This window comes from Fundulus heteroclitus, chromosome 22 (genome assembly GCF_011125445.2).
Source record: "Fundulus heteroclitus isolate FHET01 chromosome 22, MU-UCD_Fhet_4.1, whole genome shotgun sequence".
Classification (NCBI taxonomy): Eukaryota; Metazoa; Chordata; class Actinopteri; order Cyprinodontiformes; family Fundulidae; genus Fundulus; species Fundulus heteroclitus.
In genome coordinates this window covers 19,023,626-19,040,777 of record NC_046382.1, presented here as the reverse complement: position 1 = coordinate 19,040,777, position 17,152 = coordinate 19,023,626, and the positions used below count along the sequence as shown (strand labels likewise).

At 38.0% G+C, this 17,152-nt stretch overlaps 1 protein-coding gene across 1 annotated transcript in view; it reads right to left on the bottom strand.

Moving 5' to 3' along the window:
* Positions 1–16,770, bottom strand: part of lmbrd1 (LMBR1 domain containing 1) — a 78,387-nt gene extending 61,617 nt beyond the window's left edge. Inside the window, exons 1-3 of the mRNA XM_036126392.1 lie at positions 16,653–16,770; positions 15,012–15,188; positions 12,622–12,685 (exon numbers count right to left, since the gene is read on the bottom strand). Coding sequence (XP_035982285.1) covers positions 12,622–12,685; positions 15,012–15,188; positions 16,653–16,718 — 307 coding nt within the window. The 5' untranslated portion in view covers positions 16,719–16,770. The remainder of the gene's footprint in view (positions 1–12,621; positions 12,686–15,011; positions 15,189–16,652) is intronic.
* Positions 16,771–17,152: the final 382 nt, after the last annotated feature.

Below are 17,152 nucleotides of genomic sequence, written 5' to 3'. Positions count from 1 at the left end.
GCTAGTTTTAGTTAATTACAGATGAAACTGTGTTGATGTTTCAATAAAGCAATAAGTTATATTAAATTACAGATTAAATATTACAATCTTTATATCATAAAGAGCCAAGGCACCAATAACTCTTTATATTAGTGAGAAACACTAAATCTACATAGACCTGAAAGTATAACATGTTCAGAGACAAAGTACTGGAAATAAAACTTGCAGCTTTATCAGAAATATTTTAGCATATTTAGACTAAATTGAAACCCAGCAGTTGCCTCTTCTCAGTACATCTGTACTGGCATTGTATTTAACTATGACTCTTCAAAAAGGGGGACATTGCTTGAGCGACTTCTCCTTCTATAGATGATACATTTGACCCCGTCATTTTACATTTACCCCTGTCCTAGACAAAGCCATTGGCTGAGCTACTGCTGCGACTAACTGTGTGTGCTCCGTTTCATCCAACAGACTTAAAAACTGGCTCAGAGCCTTTTTGTTTAGCTGTGTTTCTCTCCTAGATGAAGCCACTAAAGGAGTCAATGCCCCCATTAATTCTGAACATTTCCTTTAACATAGAAAGTTGCTTCTGTGTTGCTTTTGTTCAGTGCATGTGTGTTTGTGTGTGTATGCTATATCTCCTCAAACCCCAGTCAGTTGTGTCAGATCTGTTGAAAATAAATCGAATTGAACTGAATAGAATTGTACGAATGAAAAACATTTCTTTCTTGTTTTGCTTGACTATGTTATTTTCGATAATGGCCTCTCTGAATCACCCAAAGCTGCTCTTCAAAGTAAAACAGAAATTTCTCAACAGTTTTAGAAACTCTTTGAAGCACAAGGCTATCCGGCTTTCAGTAAAACTCTTTGCACATATGTCAGTAGGCACATTCTTAAAGACAAAAACAAAGTTATTGTAGTGAGCACAAGGACTGCCTCCTGTCTCGCTCCTTCTTCACAAATGGCTTTAAGACGAGGCAGGGAGAAAGCAAATGATTTATTCAGGAGGCCCAGGGTATTTTACCCTGTTGCTGAAGGGTCTTAGCGCCACTGCTTTGAAGTCAGAGGAAGATGTAAAAGTGGACAAACCTCAAGCTTGAAAGCTAACCTTTTAAGCTGGATGACAAACGTGTGTTGTAGATAAGGATGAGGGCATCTCTGTTGCAGACATCACTTTGTCAAGTCACATTTAGATACACTGTATCCATAACAATTTGTAAATAATGTATTGTTTAATAATGTCCCGCTGACATTAATTTAGTACGTTTGATTAATAATGTATAGATTTGTGTGCATACAAAAAATAAGCATTATTAAATGAAAAGAAATAACTGAAAGACAATTGTCTGAAACAATATGCGACTCCAAAGATCAAGTGAATTATGCCAAAAGCACTTCAAATCACTGAGCATGCACATGCTTATTAACTGTGATTGTCGCTGAATACAAATCAGTCTACTCTGGGGAGAAACGTGATTCACCAGAGGATGTATAAAACTGCATGTCAACCCTGTAATACTGTTTGTGAAATACAAATGGACACAGCTGTGTCCTGGAGGAAAATTTAACCTTAAAGGCTTGATTAGAAACAAAGCTGTGAATAGCTTAACATGGAAGTTGGTCTCCACCTACTGGCTAATATCAAAGTGATGCTTCTAAAGAAAACCCATGGATGTCAAGATGTCAGGTTTTACCCAAAATTTTAAAAGCAGGGAGAGGGGGGTGGGGGGGGGGGGGGGCCTAACTGAATACTTATTTTACCTTTTTCCATTTAGGTGTCACAAATTATTGCCATGACATTTTCTAAATAAAAAAAATAAAAAATAAATCATACAATTGTAAAGAGGTTCTGGTACCTGATTAGAAAGCCGATTTCTAATACAATAAGTCAAACTACTAAGTGAGTATATTTTAAGGTGTGTGTGTGTGTGTGGGGGGGGGGGGGGTTGCTTAGAAAGTAATAGATTAAAAACATTGACAACACTCCCACCAAATTTTTATTTTTTTTTATTTTTTGGGTTTCTTGCCCCCAAACCAGCTCCGTTACACTGATGCTAATGCTGCCTCAAAGTACCATTGAAAAAGAACTCTGCACATTTGCGGAGTCACATGTTAGAACCCATGACTCAGAATCCTTTGCGCCCCCATCTGGGAGAAGTTGTACAAGTTGTACAAATAATGCTACACTATAAGCCATCACTTTAAAGTAATAAGTAAAATTAAAAGGAACACTTTGAAAGCACATCAGAGCTCAGTTGAAACAAAAATCCTGCTGGATATCCGTAATGACATTGAATGGGTAATGTGTTGGGAACCAAAGGATGTCACATTATTTGAAGGAAATGAAAACTATCAAATCCACAGAGGGCTTATTCCAAAGTCAAAGAGAAAGTGAATGTAGTGGAAAACTGATACAGCAGACTAGTCCAATCAACCTGTCAGCCTAAAATAAAACAATATGCAATGATAAGGTAGTATAAAGAACACAAGCACTTTAATCACTAGAACCAATAAGAGTGGCCCTTGAAAGTTGGGGAAATGTCTTAATTTCTGCAAGAAATGTAACCTTGAAACAACATATTACCACAAAATTAATAAAAGTCGATCAAAAGAACAAATTAAGCAAATAATGAAGTCCTCTGGAGGAATACTTTTCAACAGCATTAGAAGTGTAAGATAATTTTGGTGTAAGGAGGTTCCCCTTTTTTAATTAACTACAAAGTTATGAAGGTGTGTTGAGGGTGTGACACTTTTTTGAGCAATCATAGAGTTCTCCAAGGACCTTGAACACAATCACCAATAATTACTGGATTTAGGAACATTAAAGAAAAACTTCTAAAAGAGTTTGGACTCCACCAGCCCACACTCAGGCAAATTGTGTACAAATAGAAGAAAGTCCGGTTTAGTGTTCACTTTAGAATCAAGGCTTGTACTCAGTAGGATTTTCTCCTCTGGATGCTTCATCGGGTGTTTGTTTCTTCTTGGCTTTTGTCATTTAACCAATTCCCTTCCTCCCACAGGGATTATATTTGTATGTGCATTGTTTTTGGAGGGAGGTATTTCGCTTCAGAAAAAAATCACCCAAGGTAAACCGCTTGTTTACAGGTGTCCAAAACGTTGCAGTAGTCATCTCAGTCATCTCACTTTTAATACTTAGGCACGTATTTCTAAAATGCATTCATTCTAGGTTGTATCCCGAGGTTAGCCAAAAAAGTAAAACATTTTCCGCACATTATTTCAACTCAGTCGCCCATGCCCACTTTAAATGAGATGGGGAAGGACAGCTGGCACCTCAACGTTGTGATGATCATGCAAGCTAAGAAATTAATGAGGAAAAAGAACTCAAATCATGGCAGGAGTGAAACTGAAATTAATTCCCAACGGCTTTGTTTTAAGCCCCCTCCCCCAAATAAAAATTGCAGAAAATAGATAATTGCAAGCATAGCCAAAGTCCACATCATCACTTAAAAACTGACTGCTGTGAAGGAGGAAGTTTAATCTTTTGCTTCACACCATAGAGCAAAAATATAAGTGCAATACTGTGGACATTTGACAAGGAAATGGTGTGAAAACTGCAGATATTAATTTAGTGTAGCCGGAGCATTTGTTTATTTGTTTGATTGCTCTGTAAAATGCTCTGTGACCAACTAACCAGACAGATGACTAACACTTCAGCAAAAGTCATCTAAATTGCAATTTACCTTAAACATCAGGAGACGTAATGAAACCATGGGCGAAATGGGCGTTCAAGTTAGTTTTTTTAAGGTTAGGTGGTGTTAATGTGGTAGTCACAGAAAAACTGCAACCAAGTTGTTTATTCAGATGAATCCCAGAAGCAACTTGTTCAATTAAATGTTGATGCTGAGATGGAAACGAGAATAACTTCAAAAACTGCTTATTATCTGGAATATGTTATGTACCCAAAGCAAAAAAGAGAAACAGTTCTTCATAATTGTTATCTATCGCAGGTCGTATCGTTGTTGCATCATTCAATAATTTTAATCGGACATTGCATGTTTTCCAAATGTTGTAATGCTATGTTTCAGATCTATGCAAAAAAGGTTTACAATCGAGAAACTAAAAAACAATAGTGTTCATTGCATGAACACCCATCTCTGAAAGCAATTTTTACCAGGTGTAGTTTTATGAAAAGCACACATAAGAACATGAAAATATAATTGTTGGGGGTCACAACAAGAATACATTTTTGTTCAGAACGACTCCATTTTGACATAGGATAACAGTAGTTTGCAAAACAGGAACACCATCTGTGAATCATGGTGGTAAAATCTGGGACTTTCTTTTTTTGCACTACCGTTGGAAACACTGAATTATTTACCAGGAAAAAAATACCATGATAACACTTGGTTTCCTTTTATTAGATCTATTTTGTTTTAACTGAGAAGCTTTTAGGTTTTAAGTAAAAAAAACAAACAAAAAAAAACAAAAAAAAAAAAAAAAACAAAGCTTATCTTTTGTTTTATTGGGATTGTGGTTTAGAATTCAGAACCAGAGTCACCAGAAAATTCAATTTGCAAGAAGGTGAACTCAATAATAATTTGTGCCCAATGAAACATTTATCATAGAAATATTGTGCCCGGTAATTCAATCAAGCATTGTTGGGGAAGTGATGGGCAACATATTTTTAGTCACACAGTTTTAAAGTTCCTTCTACAAGAATATCAACTTAACTAATCACAAACCCAGTCACTGCTGATTGGACAAATTTCTTGAGTCTTACTGGCTGCACCATGAACATGGTCTCCAGGCGGTTTGTTCATTAATCTAATCAAATTATAGCATGGAAACAGCCCTCCACTGAAGACTAACCCAATATGTGTTTTCTAAATGCTATGGGGGCAGCATTTCAACTTAGTTATATGTCAAATTCAAATGAATTTATATTATTTATATATGTGCGACATGCTATGGCCCCCTGACTGCTTGAGTCACAAACACTACCCATGGTGAGCAAAGACCAAATTTCTGTTTTCAGTTTAATTTGAGAAGGCCTTCTTCCTTTCCTTTTTTTAAAAAGGGAGTGTCTGATAGAGACAGCTTGTTGTTATCAAATTCAGTAGTTTTAAACAGATTGTATAGAAATGTAGCTGTCAGGTACTTTTAGCCAGCATCCATCAATTATTACGATTATCCTTCCAGTTATTCTGCATTATTAAATTTGCACTTCATTTATTAAGTGAAAATTGTATTATACAAAAATATTGTTAAAAAAAAAGACTACAAGACCAAATTAAGGCACCTTTTTCAATTTTTAACCAGAAAAGTAGGAAGATGAGATAATTATTTAGTTTGAAAGCTTTTAATCAGCCAACAACAATATCGCTACATTAAGTTCTTCCACCATTAGTGTTCTGAACAGAATTGTACGAGGAAACTTTTTTGCGTACTGCCAGTCAATGAAGTACCACACCTCCTGTGGTCCCCTAATGCTGTCTTCAAAAAAAGTTCAGCTGTTGGTTGATAGTAAAAGTAAAAACACAACACACACACACAAATGCGCTCCCAGTGATCAAAGGAGAGAAATTAGTGTCTCATGATGATAAAAACTAGCTAATGTTATTGACTGTCACACAGCATCAAAATGTTTTGAATCACCTTAATGAGATCCTCATCTTGATTTGCTTATTGTCATGTTTACTCGCCAGTCAATTTCCTACCTTTGTCTACTTGATGATAATGTGCACTCACCTGGCAGCATTTTACCACAATTGCCTGCATGTATAAAGCGGTCGCATTTGGCAAAATGACCGACATGAAATGGAGAAAAAAAAACAAGAAAAGGAATAAAAAAAAAAAAATTAAAAAAAAAAAAAAAAAAAAACAGCTGCACATCTGTCCGGTCCTCTCTGGGAGGAGGAGGAGTGTTAAAAGTGAAATTGGTCCCTGGATTGCGGCGCAAATAGGCGGACTTTGAATCGTATTGCCGCAGATCAATGTGCCTTTTTATCTGTGCGTATCGGTGCTTTACGCGCCAGCCTGCAAAGTGAAGCTCTGTGTACAGCGACCAAAAGCGAGGAGATGACATCACACAAGCGAACTTCTAGATTACCATTTAGGCTGCTGACATTATCATGCAACACAGAAAATACATTCGCAATCAAAAGACTTACTGCTGCCATTAGCTTTGTTAACCACGGTTTTTCAGTACATAAATTGTACTATTGGTTCAGAGCTTCTGTTTTAACGTACTTCTAGTAGGATCCCAAGCAAGATGGGATATATAGTCCCTCCAACCATCCAGCTTAGATGCTCGCACCAACTCAAATGACTCTTTCTGATGCAGATCTACTTTGAGTTCCCCCTTGGTGACTGAGCTCCTTGGACTTAGAGGAGCTGACGCTCATCCCAAAGACTTCCTATTCAGCAGCCTAGAGGTCATGGGCTGAAAGAGACAACTGAACCAAATCATCCGCAAAAAGCCAGGATAAGGTCTGGAGGTTCCCGAACCAGACATCATCTTCTCCACAACTATGCCTTAAGATCCTGTCCATGAACAGCCCACTGCATGTTGGACACAGCCAAGGCGATGTGGAGGCATCGCCTTGGCTGTGTCCAACATGCAGTGGGAACAGGCTTGTTCACAGCTTTCGCTTTGGGCATAGAAGGATTGGATCGCCCTTAAAAGTCACCCAGATGTCCCATACTCCAGCAGCACAACCCACGAAATACAGATTTAAGGCTTCTCCAGAGCCACAAAACACATGTAGACCAGAGAACTACTGTCCCATAGCCAGGACAAAAGCCACATTGCTCCTCCTGGATTCAAGGTCAACTCTCGTTCAGAGCCTCCTCTCCAGAACCCCAGACTAAGCTATCCCAGAGAGGCTGAGATGTGTGATCACTCGATAACTGGAACACACTTTTCAGTTCCCTTTTTGTGGCACTTTGTCTCTAAATAATTACAACCGAACTGAAATGAAACCACTCAATTGCAGTATCATGATATACAAATCAAGAATGCAGATAGCAAAAAATCACATTTAGCAAAGATGTCAAGACTAATAATAGTTTTAGAAACAATGCAGATGGATTTTTTGCAGGTAGATCTAGATTAACAGATTTATGTGTTTTTTTTATTATATCGGTTGTAGACCAAAAACCAAAAATATTCTTCTCCGCATTGCATAAAGTTAAACAAACGATGCAACACGATGCAAGCAAACTTCATGACAAGATGTTAAAAGTTGGATGATGCTAAAGCTTACCACAAATTAGCAGACCGTTACGGACTGTACATAAAGCAATCAGAAGACGTGTATAGAACAATCAAGTTAACGCAATGATTTTTTTATACAGCACATTTAAAAACTGCAACGTTAACCGAAACAGTGCACACAATGCTAAGTAGCAACAATGGCAAATCAAAAAGAATGGCGAAAACAATAACAGCTGCAATTAAAGGGACAAAAGACAGTGATAGAAAGTTAAACCCAAGACAGAGTCCAAATAAACAAAAACATCTTATTTTAATAACCCATCTTTTAACAGGGATTTAGAACTGTTTCGATGTGAAAAGGTGGAAAATTCAGTAAAGAAGCCATGGAGAAAAAGTACATCTAAACAGGGGAGCGACATGCCAACGCTTCAGAGCACTAGCCTGCATTAAAGATAAATCCCCTGTATTAACTGACTTTCACCTAGTTTTAATATGAAAGGCAATATGTACCTTGGGAGTACAGAGCCTGGAAAAAAAAAATAACACCATGCATGTTGGAAACGTAAGAGGCAGTTACATTTCTATGTGAGCTAAAAATTGTTTTTTTTGGCCACTTCTAATTGTTATTTTATCATCCAGAAGTAAAAATTCCAACAGGCAGCATCTAATTTCATGTTTTCCATTGTAGGTAATTAAACGAGGAGAAAAGCAACAAGTGTGCACTTCGGGAGCTCTTTAATCACACTTGACCTCTCAAATGTATTGCAAAAACAGACCCTTTCTAAACCACGTAATCCCAATCAACACATTTTCACAACCACCTGGTGAGTTCAGCATTTGTTTTTTTCTCATGCTGACTTTGTGCACATAAAGGTAAAAGAGTTTCTAAAACAATCGCAATTGATGCCAATGAAGCCCAAGAATCATTTAACACATGCCAGGCCATTTATTAATTTTTTCTTACACTTAACGTTCCATTAATATCAAAGAATGCAGCTTTATACAGTCAGTCATCTTCTGTCTCTCTTTTTATGTTTGTCTGTACCGTGTTCATTTATACATGGTTAGATTTTGAAGGCTACCTGCCTTTCTTCCTTCCTACTTTTTGATTGAATGAAAATCTCTTTAAAAATATAGATCTGCCAGAGTTTAGGATATTTTTGAGCGTAACTTTATTCCATTTTAATTTTATTACATTTGAAATCTGCTTCTGACCCATTCTTGGGGTCTTTCAAGCAACAAAATTGCGTTTTCCCAAATATAAAGCAGCCATCTTATTCCATTGATGGATTTAGGAAGTGGATTTTTGTTTCCAAAAGACAGACTTTTGGTGATTTGTGACAATCAAAGCAAATTGTATTTTTGTAGGAGATGTGAAAATTACCATACAGCCATTTACTTGTTGCAATGAACGTTAATGGTTATAATAACAGAGTTTAAACATATGTGATCACCTTCATATTTGGATTAGGCAAATGTTCTCAGTAAATTATAGTAATCAAAGTAGAGGATCAATGCTCCCAACTCCATTGGAGTTTTTAGTGCAGCTGTCTTCAGAAACTGGGCCCATTTAAGAAATGCAGAAACATTTACCAAGGAAGGTAAAAATTATGCCGCGACTCTGAGCGCTCTCTCACCTGGCGGGAGTGTGAGTTTACCTGCTTGCAAACGCAGGTGACTCTGAACTTAAAGTAAAGTAGCGACGACTAGCTTAGGAGAAACATTAAAGGCGGCTGCACACTTGGATGTACCATGCGCCGCGCTGCATTTTAAGCTTCATAGTTGAGCGCACATATTGGCTACATTTCTGGTAACAATTTTCTACATTTCCCACAGCAGACACCCATTGCACACTTGTCAGTCAGTGGTGCAGAGAGGCTGCAGGAGCTTGCGAGTCGCAGCACCCTTGGAGAGGTCTTCCCGCCGAGCAGTTTATAGTGATGTCTCGTACGCGCTTGTAAAATTGAGCTCTGCACATATCTGTCCACGGACTCATGTCTGCCTTATTATGTGGGAGACTAGAGCTAGAGCTCAGGATGTGATCTGACGCTATTTAGAAAGGGTCATTTTAATAAAATTCACCATTCAACAGGGGGGGGGGTAGTTGAATGGTAGGGAAAACACTGTCATATATATATATATATATATATATATATATATATATATATATATATATATATATAGATATATATATATATATATATATATATATATATATATATATATATATATATATATATATATATATATATATATATATATATATATATATATATATATATAGAATAACTAGGTATGCCACGGAAGATATAGTAAGTGTGTACACAAAATATTGTGAATACATGGATTAAAATAGCTGCTCATCTGTAGAGAACAGCAGCAAATGTACTGAACTTTTTCCCACTTAGGTTGGAGGAAGTTAATGTCTGTTTTATCAGATTTTATTGAAAATAAAAATTATTGAAATTCATTTACTTCTAAACAAAACTTTGCAAAATATTCTGTCAATGTAAAATTTAGGCAAAAAGGCCTTAATGGATCCCTGAATTATGAGTTCCTTTCAACAGATCAAAAAACGTTTTAGTTAGATGTCGGTTTACGAAAACTGAAAAATGGCAAATTGCGGAAGTTATTGTACAAATTTACATACATTGCAAAAACCACAACTTGTAACACAAAATATGAAAGGTGCAACAGCTACAAACAAGCAGTGGATGCATTAAGCAAACATTTTCTAACCTTAACCAGCTTGTTTTTCTTTCCCATTCTAATCCTAATTAAAAACCTGCTAGTTGTGCATCAATGCGGCTGCTTAAGATAAGAGATTCCTTTATTGTCCCACAATGGGTAAATTCGGCTGTGCCAGTGGCAAAGACACAGACAGAGTTACACACAGTTTATAGAAGTGAAAAAACAAGCTAATCTAATCTAAAGTTAGTTCTACAGCAACAGAGGATGTGCTTTATCACAAACGCCAAAAGTAAGAATATAAAACATAGGAATGGGGTTCTGTAGTGCAACAATGGTAATGTGCCCCTTCACCAGCTGTCCAGTTGGGTAGCATCTGCATTACTAATTTCTGATCTCATCTTTAAATGCACTGAGGTTTTTCAAAATAATGGCATCACAATCACACAGGCAGGCATTCTGGGGAGCTGGGACTGGGTATAGTTATAAATGGGTATAATCTCCATGTCCACATAAACCCTGCCCAACCCACCAGTGCCTGTCCGAGACAGAGAAGCGTAACAAAATCACGAATCCTTCTTAAGAAGTTTTCTTTAAAGCTTCTTAAGTACTAAGGCAGCTCTCACTTTGAGTCCACATGGATTCAAGAGGCAGGTTCTAATTCAATTTTAGCTACAGCGGGCCGACTTGTAAGGTTACCATCAGATATTTACTCCAAATAGTTTGTTCATGTTTCCGTCAAAATCTAAAGGCATAGTTTAAAAAGAGAAAAAGTTATCTACTACTTTAATTATAAACAGTGTTTCTGCTCAAATTCTTTCTTATAGCATATGGAGGACCAAGTCTTCCATAATTAAAAATAAATACAGAAATAAATAAATGCTCAATAAATAAATATGCATACAATTATGTGCCACCAAAAATATAATAAACAAATAAATGTAGGTAGAAAATAAATTATACAGTGAGACAAAATGTATATATCTCCTTTAATTAGCCAGTTTATTTATTAATTACTTATTTTTTTTAAGTATTTATTTATGTGCATGTTATAATATTTTTGTCTGTTTTATTCTTTCTTTGTATTTTTTGCCCTATTTATTTCTCCGATGCTATTTATTTCTGCCTGTCCTTTTTACATTTCTGTTTCTCGTTTTTACATTTCTGTCTGTCCTTTTTACATTTCTGTTTCTCGTTTTTACATTTCTGTCTGTCCTTTTTACATTTCTGTTTCTCGTTTTTACATTTCTGTCTCTCGTTTTTACATTTCTGCCTGTCCTTTTTACATTTCTGTATGCATTTCTGCCTCATTATGCAAATGAGGAGGGGCTGTGTCTTAAGGGCTCAACTTCTTCCCATTGGTTGGTTAGCATTTTACTGCATCGGTCAAATCTACATGGCTTTCCCCCGCACTAAAGAATTGTTTAGTAATGTCAAACTCAGCAGGCAGACGTTCAGTGGCCGACCTCTTAAGGGAAGCTGCTAATAGACTGGAAGAATTAGAACGCTGTACATTTGGGATCTGAAATGTTTTTCGGTGGTTTCAGATTCGGCTTTCCAGATCAATAACTCATCGGCGGATGATTTATTCTACAAAACAGACACCTCTCCGCAACCACCGCATGGCAGACACTGAGCTACAACCGTAGTTTCCTCAAAACGAGTCTTAGTCCGTGGGCCAGAATCTGTGGGACGTCTCCTTAAAAAGTTTCGTATGAACTGTCAGACGGCAACTTTCTTCCACCGGGAAAAGTTGCTACACATAGCAGTGATCTCAAAACACCAATGTTCCCACGTTTCACTTGCACATTAAGTTATTGCTGATAAAAAATCTAAACGGTTGCGCTCCCGTCCGAGAGGTCACGTGATTCGATTTTTGCTGCTCAGCCAATCAGATCGCTGTATTGTCAGCTGAGTGCGTTCAATCTGTAAGATGTTGTGAAAATTTGTTTCCAGACGAAGAAAGCCCAATAATAGTATTTTCTGGCGCCAGTTGGCAAAGATCTTGATGGCAAGGAAAAAGAAATAGCCCAGACCATCCATCATCCATTTTCTAACACGCTTATCCCTGCTGGGTTCGGACCGGTGCCGATCTCCAGCTGTCAATGGGCGAGAGGCGGGGTATAAACTGGACAGGTCGGCAGTCCATCACAGGGCAGAAATAGCCCAGACTTTTGCTCATTTTGCTGTGATATCACCAAGACCTGCTGCGCTAGGATAGCACAGCCAAACGACCTATCCCCGGCAGAATTTGGATCCCCTGCGTCGGGAGAATGTTTGAAATCAATAAAAGTTTTAACCTTCAGCTTTGTGAAGTCTAAATATTTTTAAACATCACATTCTAATAAAATGAAATTGATTTTTTAAAATCCTAATACATTGTTCTGTTTTTAAAATCGGCATATCTCGTTTTCTTAATATAGTTAATATCTCTATATGGTTCTTGGTTGAATTAAAATCTTATTAAATCTGATAATTTTGGCTGTACCTTTATTCAGTGTTTATTTGATCACACGTGAAATCCGCTTTATATGATCTATTCATGCGGGTCTAGCTACCAAAAAAGAAAAAGAAAAAAGATGAACAAGTAGACAGCTGTGATGGACTCATGAAGGTGGATTTTTGGTTTAAGCAGACAGACATGCGACAATCTAATAACATAAAGCTAATATTTTTGTGACACATGTGGAAATGACAGAGCTGTTTTCCTTCTTATATATAAACCCAATTGTATTTTATGGTATTTTCATTAACATTTATTAGAATGCACTTACTGTAATAACCATACAGCACAGTGGCTTCAATTTGTCCTCTTGTCTCATTGTTTGCAGCCCATTCCTGAAAAACATTAGAACAAAGTTTATTAAGCTTGTTAGAAAGGTAACAGGCAAGAAGGATCACTTAGTTTTAACATCATCACACAGAGTGAGAGCAAAGAAAAGCAAGAACCCACAATTTACTTACTAAAACAGTGTGGAAATAGGTAATTTATGCCACAACAAAAGTATATAGTTTAAATTGAAGTCAGATTATATGTCACTGATCTGCATGTTCCTCAGAAACCCAGACTGGAACCAGGTATTTACATGCATACATTTCCTTAGTATTTGGTACAATTTTCTTTTCAACTGTATGACTAGGGTACAATATTTTGGGTATTCCTGGACAAGCATCTCACAACAATGCTCACTGGAATTATGACCCACTCTGCTGTAAAGAAGTCAGGCTTGTAGACTGTTGTGCTCGCACCAACTTTTTCAGCTCTGCCCACATATTTTATATGCAACTGAGATTAGGGTCTTGTGATGGCCACTCCAAAAAAAAAAAATTGCTTTCTTGCCCTTAATCGATTTTGCAACTATTTCAGCGGTATGCTTAAGGTCATTGTCCATTTGCAAGGCTCATTTGTGCCCACACTTAAACTTTCTGGGGGATATCATGAGACCTTGCCTCTGTATTTCCACATGATGCTCTTTCTCGTTCTTTAGTACAGCGCACCAGTTCCTCCGGCAGGAAAACACTGACAACACTCGTGCCCATTTTCACAAAGATTCTCAGAGTCCTCTCAGAGAGCTCCTATCTTAGCCTAAAAATTCCTACCTGTGAGTCTTAGCTTAAGAGTGATTCATATAGTTGCTGAGAGCAACTCTGAGGAAGGAGAAAGCAGAAATTAGTATCTTAGTGGGGAGGTGTGGTTGACCCCATTGCTAGGTGTGACGCTGTCTTTTAAGAGCTGGTTTAAATGATTGGTTGATACAAACACACAAATGTCCTTCCAGTGATCAAAGGAGAGAAATTATTGTCTCATGATGATAAAAACTAGCTATATTTATTGACTGTCACACAGCATCAAAATGTTTTGAATCACCTTAATGAGATCCTCATATTAATTTGCTAATTTTCATGTTTACCCACCAATTTTACTACTTTTGTCTTTTGATACTAATGTGCACGCCCCAGCATTTTACTGGGATTGCCTATCTTTTTATTCATGGCTATCCAACATTTTTCTTATTTATCATCCATAAAATGGCATAAGTAAGAGCTGTCTATAACCCGCCAGGCCGCTGAAACTAATTATTTTCCACCTATGGGGATGATAATGTTTATTTTATCTAAATATTATAATTTCTTGATTGTTATAGATGTTTATGTGCTTATTTCCGCCATTGTTTAGGTGGTGGATCAGCCAAACAGCTCTCTCTGTTTCCACAATTGTTCTGCTCAAGACACTCTTAGCCTCACTAAAAGTCCTCCTCACTACTCTTAAGATTTTTCTCACTTTAGGAGCTCTCTGCAGACCTGGGGTGCTAGAACGACGTCACTAAGAGCTCCTTTTAGTCTTTGTGAATACAGGCACTGATGCTGGCTGTCGACCCCTTACTTTATAATTGTCAAAGTGGTCTCAGGTTTTCAGGCGTTTCTCTTTTTCCTCCAGATATAGCAATGGTCATTACAGTCAAATACTTTAATTTCTTTCTAGTCTTCCAAAATAAGGGTCTTTGTCTTCTGGCTCTGCAGATTGCTTTTGAAGAAACATCTTCTTCTGCTTCGGTTGGTCCTTCAAACCCATGTCAATACAGCAGTTTTTCCGATGTGAATAGTGACACTTTTCTCAGCTTCAGCCATCATTTCAATACGGCCCTTTGTTTTCCTCTGGGGTTGATGGGCACATTTCCCACCAAAATGTAACTATCATCTGGACACAGAATCCTTCTCCTTCCTGAACAATATGAGGCCTGGACATTCCCATGGGGTTAATGCTTGTATAAAGTTAGATAAATGGTATCTTTCTGGAAATTGTGCCAAAGGATGGACCAGACTTGTGGACGTCCACGGTTTTCTTCCTGGTTTCCTGCCTGGTTTTCGCATAATGTCACACAAGGAAGCAGTTTGCTTTGTGTTTCTTTAAACTCAGATCCCGAACCCAACTACTATTACTTTCCTGGGGCTTTGGTCCCTCAAGCGACCCCGTAATTAGTTCTGCTTTCTCTGGGCTTGTTGAGGGGGCGGGGTTGCGTGCAGCTAGAAAAACTGTCCGCCACAAGGGCGGAGTAAGAAGCAATATGGATATGAGGAGTTTTCAAACCTATCCATCTTATAACCCAAACTTATCACAATTCAAACTGATTTTACAATGACTCTGAGCAGAACAGACACCAACCTTGTAGGTACCATTGGGATTTTTCATGTAGGAAACAAGGAATATGTCCACCGGTAGCAGAGCCGAGGTGATCAAAGCGATGGCCAGCGCACATATCGCTGTGATAGTTGAAACAACTTCACTGTCTTGCCGACTCTGAAATTTGCGAATGTAGATCCAGCAGAAAGCCAGGATCACCTGAACAAAAAAATGTGGCAGTTAAGATAAAAATATTTCAGACCAACTATGTGACATTTAGTGCAAAAGTAACAAAAAACAAGTACTTTAATGCTTCCGTTACTATGCATAGACATAAGAGCTAAAAGTCAAACAGGAAAAAAAAAAGACAATGTTAGATAAACTATGTGGATCGTAAGTGGCGGCCGAAAGGGGAAGAAAGTGTTTCAGTGTAGTGAAACTGTTCAATGTCTATGATTAAAAATGAACCAAAACCCAATTCTGTATTGCCATTTTTAAATTAAACTTAGATAATACAAAATATTCAGCACTTTAAGCTTGAAATCCAAGCGTTAGGAGTAAATAAAGTAACAAGTTATTACCAATGGCAGTGCTGCATCAACATTATATAACTGTAAACGTTCCTCATGTTTTACCCTTTAACTCTGTGGCGTGGTGCTGGACCAATGCAACAAACAACATTTTGTAAATAATCCCTTTTAGGTTTAAGGTTAAAAAGTGCATCGCAACTCGTTGTGACGTAAACACACCATCTAAGCCTGAGAAGCAGATAGGGGCTTTCACCCAGACAGCATTACCGGGTTACAGAAGTGCATGGAAATCAGTGCAAAATGTAGAAAGGAATGTTATCAAGGTGTCAAGACAAAGGAAGAGTCTACAGTTTAAACGCCTGTAGTCATTTACAGTGAGCTGTTCAGGTTGTACTACACATCTTTTACAGTATCTGCAGCAAAATCAGCTTGAAAAGATGTAGAAATCACACTGTATGGATATTTAGATGGGAAGGAAGTAACTTAAACAATCCAGGCCAGGCACACCTTGGTGTTTTAAAACGGCAAGGTCGTATTCCAGACACACAGACCGCTGGAAGTGAGGGCACTGCAAACAATGGCTGCTCAAGGTCTGCCATTCACAGACGAGATCAATCAATTAAAGGCCCGCAGCTTTAAGCCTCTGGCTGCCTGCATTGCCAGGAAAAGACACAGGCTTTGCATCCGTAAAGTGTCCCAGAGCGCCCTGGGAGGTGGGCAGAGAAACGAAGGGATCTGCTCACCACAACGCATTCCCTTTTTTTTATTTCCCTGTGACTGTGAATTACATCAGAGAAAGATCTGGACGCCTGTTTTGAAAATGTAAAATCAGAATGACATCAAACACGAATAGGCAGGGGCTTTTTGAAACTACGTTTTTTTCATAGCGTCGTTTTTGTTAACAGTTTAAAGACAGAACAAGTGGAAAATCCACGAAGGGAAGCGTTAAAGAGAGCAACAAGGCTGAAAGTGTGTCATGGCTAAACATGGCTAAAGACAATCCAAAGCCAGTAGTGACGTTAATACGCTGAAGCTACGTTGCGTTGGATAACGCAGCATAAAACCGAGTTAATCGCCTGGGAACGCGTCTAATCATGATGTTCTAACAGCGCAGTGCGAATATGAGGGAACTACGGCCACTATAAGCGCTTACCAGCAGAACAACAGTGAAAATTGACCATCCGATCACAGACTCTGAGAGTAGGGTCTGAGCCGCCATCTTTACTTCCTGTAATAACAAACCCACGTGTTCACGATGACGTCAGCGCGGCGCGTGCCCCAGCTCGCCTGAAGTCCCCGGAGAAAGTTCAGCTTGGTGCGCAGGCGTGTTTGTTCTGAGCGCCGCACGAGTGCCAGGTGTGGAAATAAATAAAAAAAAAAAAGCTCGGGGGGAAAAAAAACTCGGTTAGTAAACCGCGATATATGGAGGCGTTTGTAAAAGCATGTTATGTTAGCAGAGAACAAGTAATAAATTCTTCTTTGTTTTGAACAAGTTGAAAAGCTTCAAGAATGAAAGTCAGTCATTGTAAAACCACACAGATCTCCTTTTTTTATTCCTTTAAAGGCTGAAAATCGAGCAACGTTTGATGTTCTAATTGTGAACAAAGATCACAGGTGATCCAAAGCAACTGATTTATTTAAAATGATTAATGT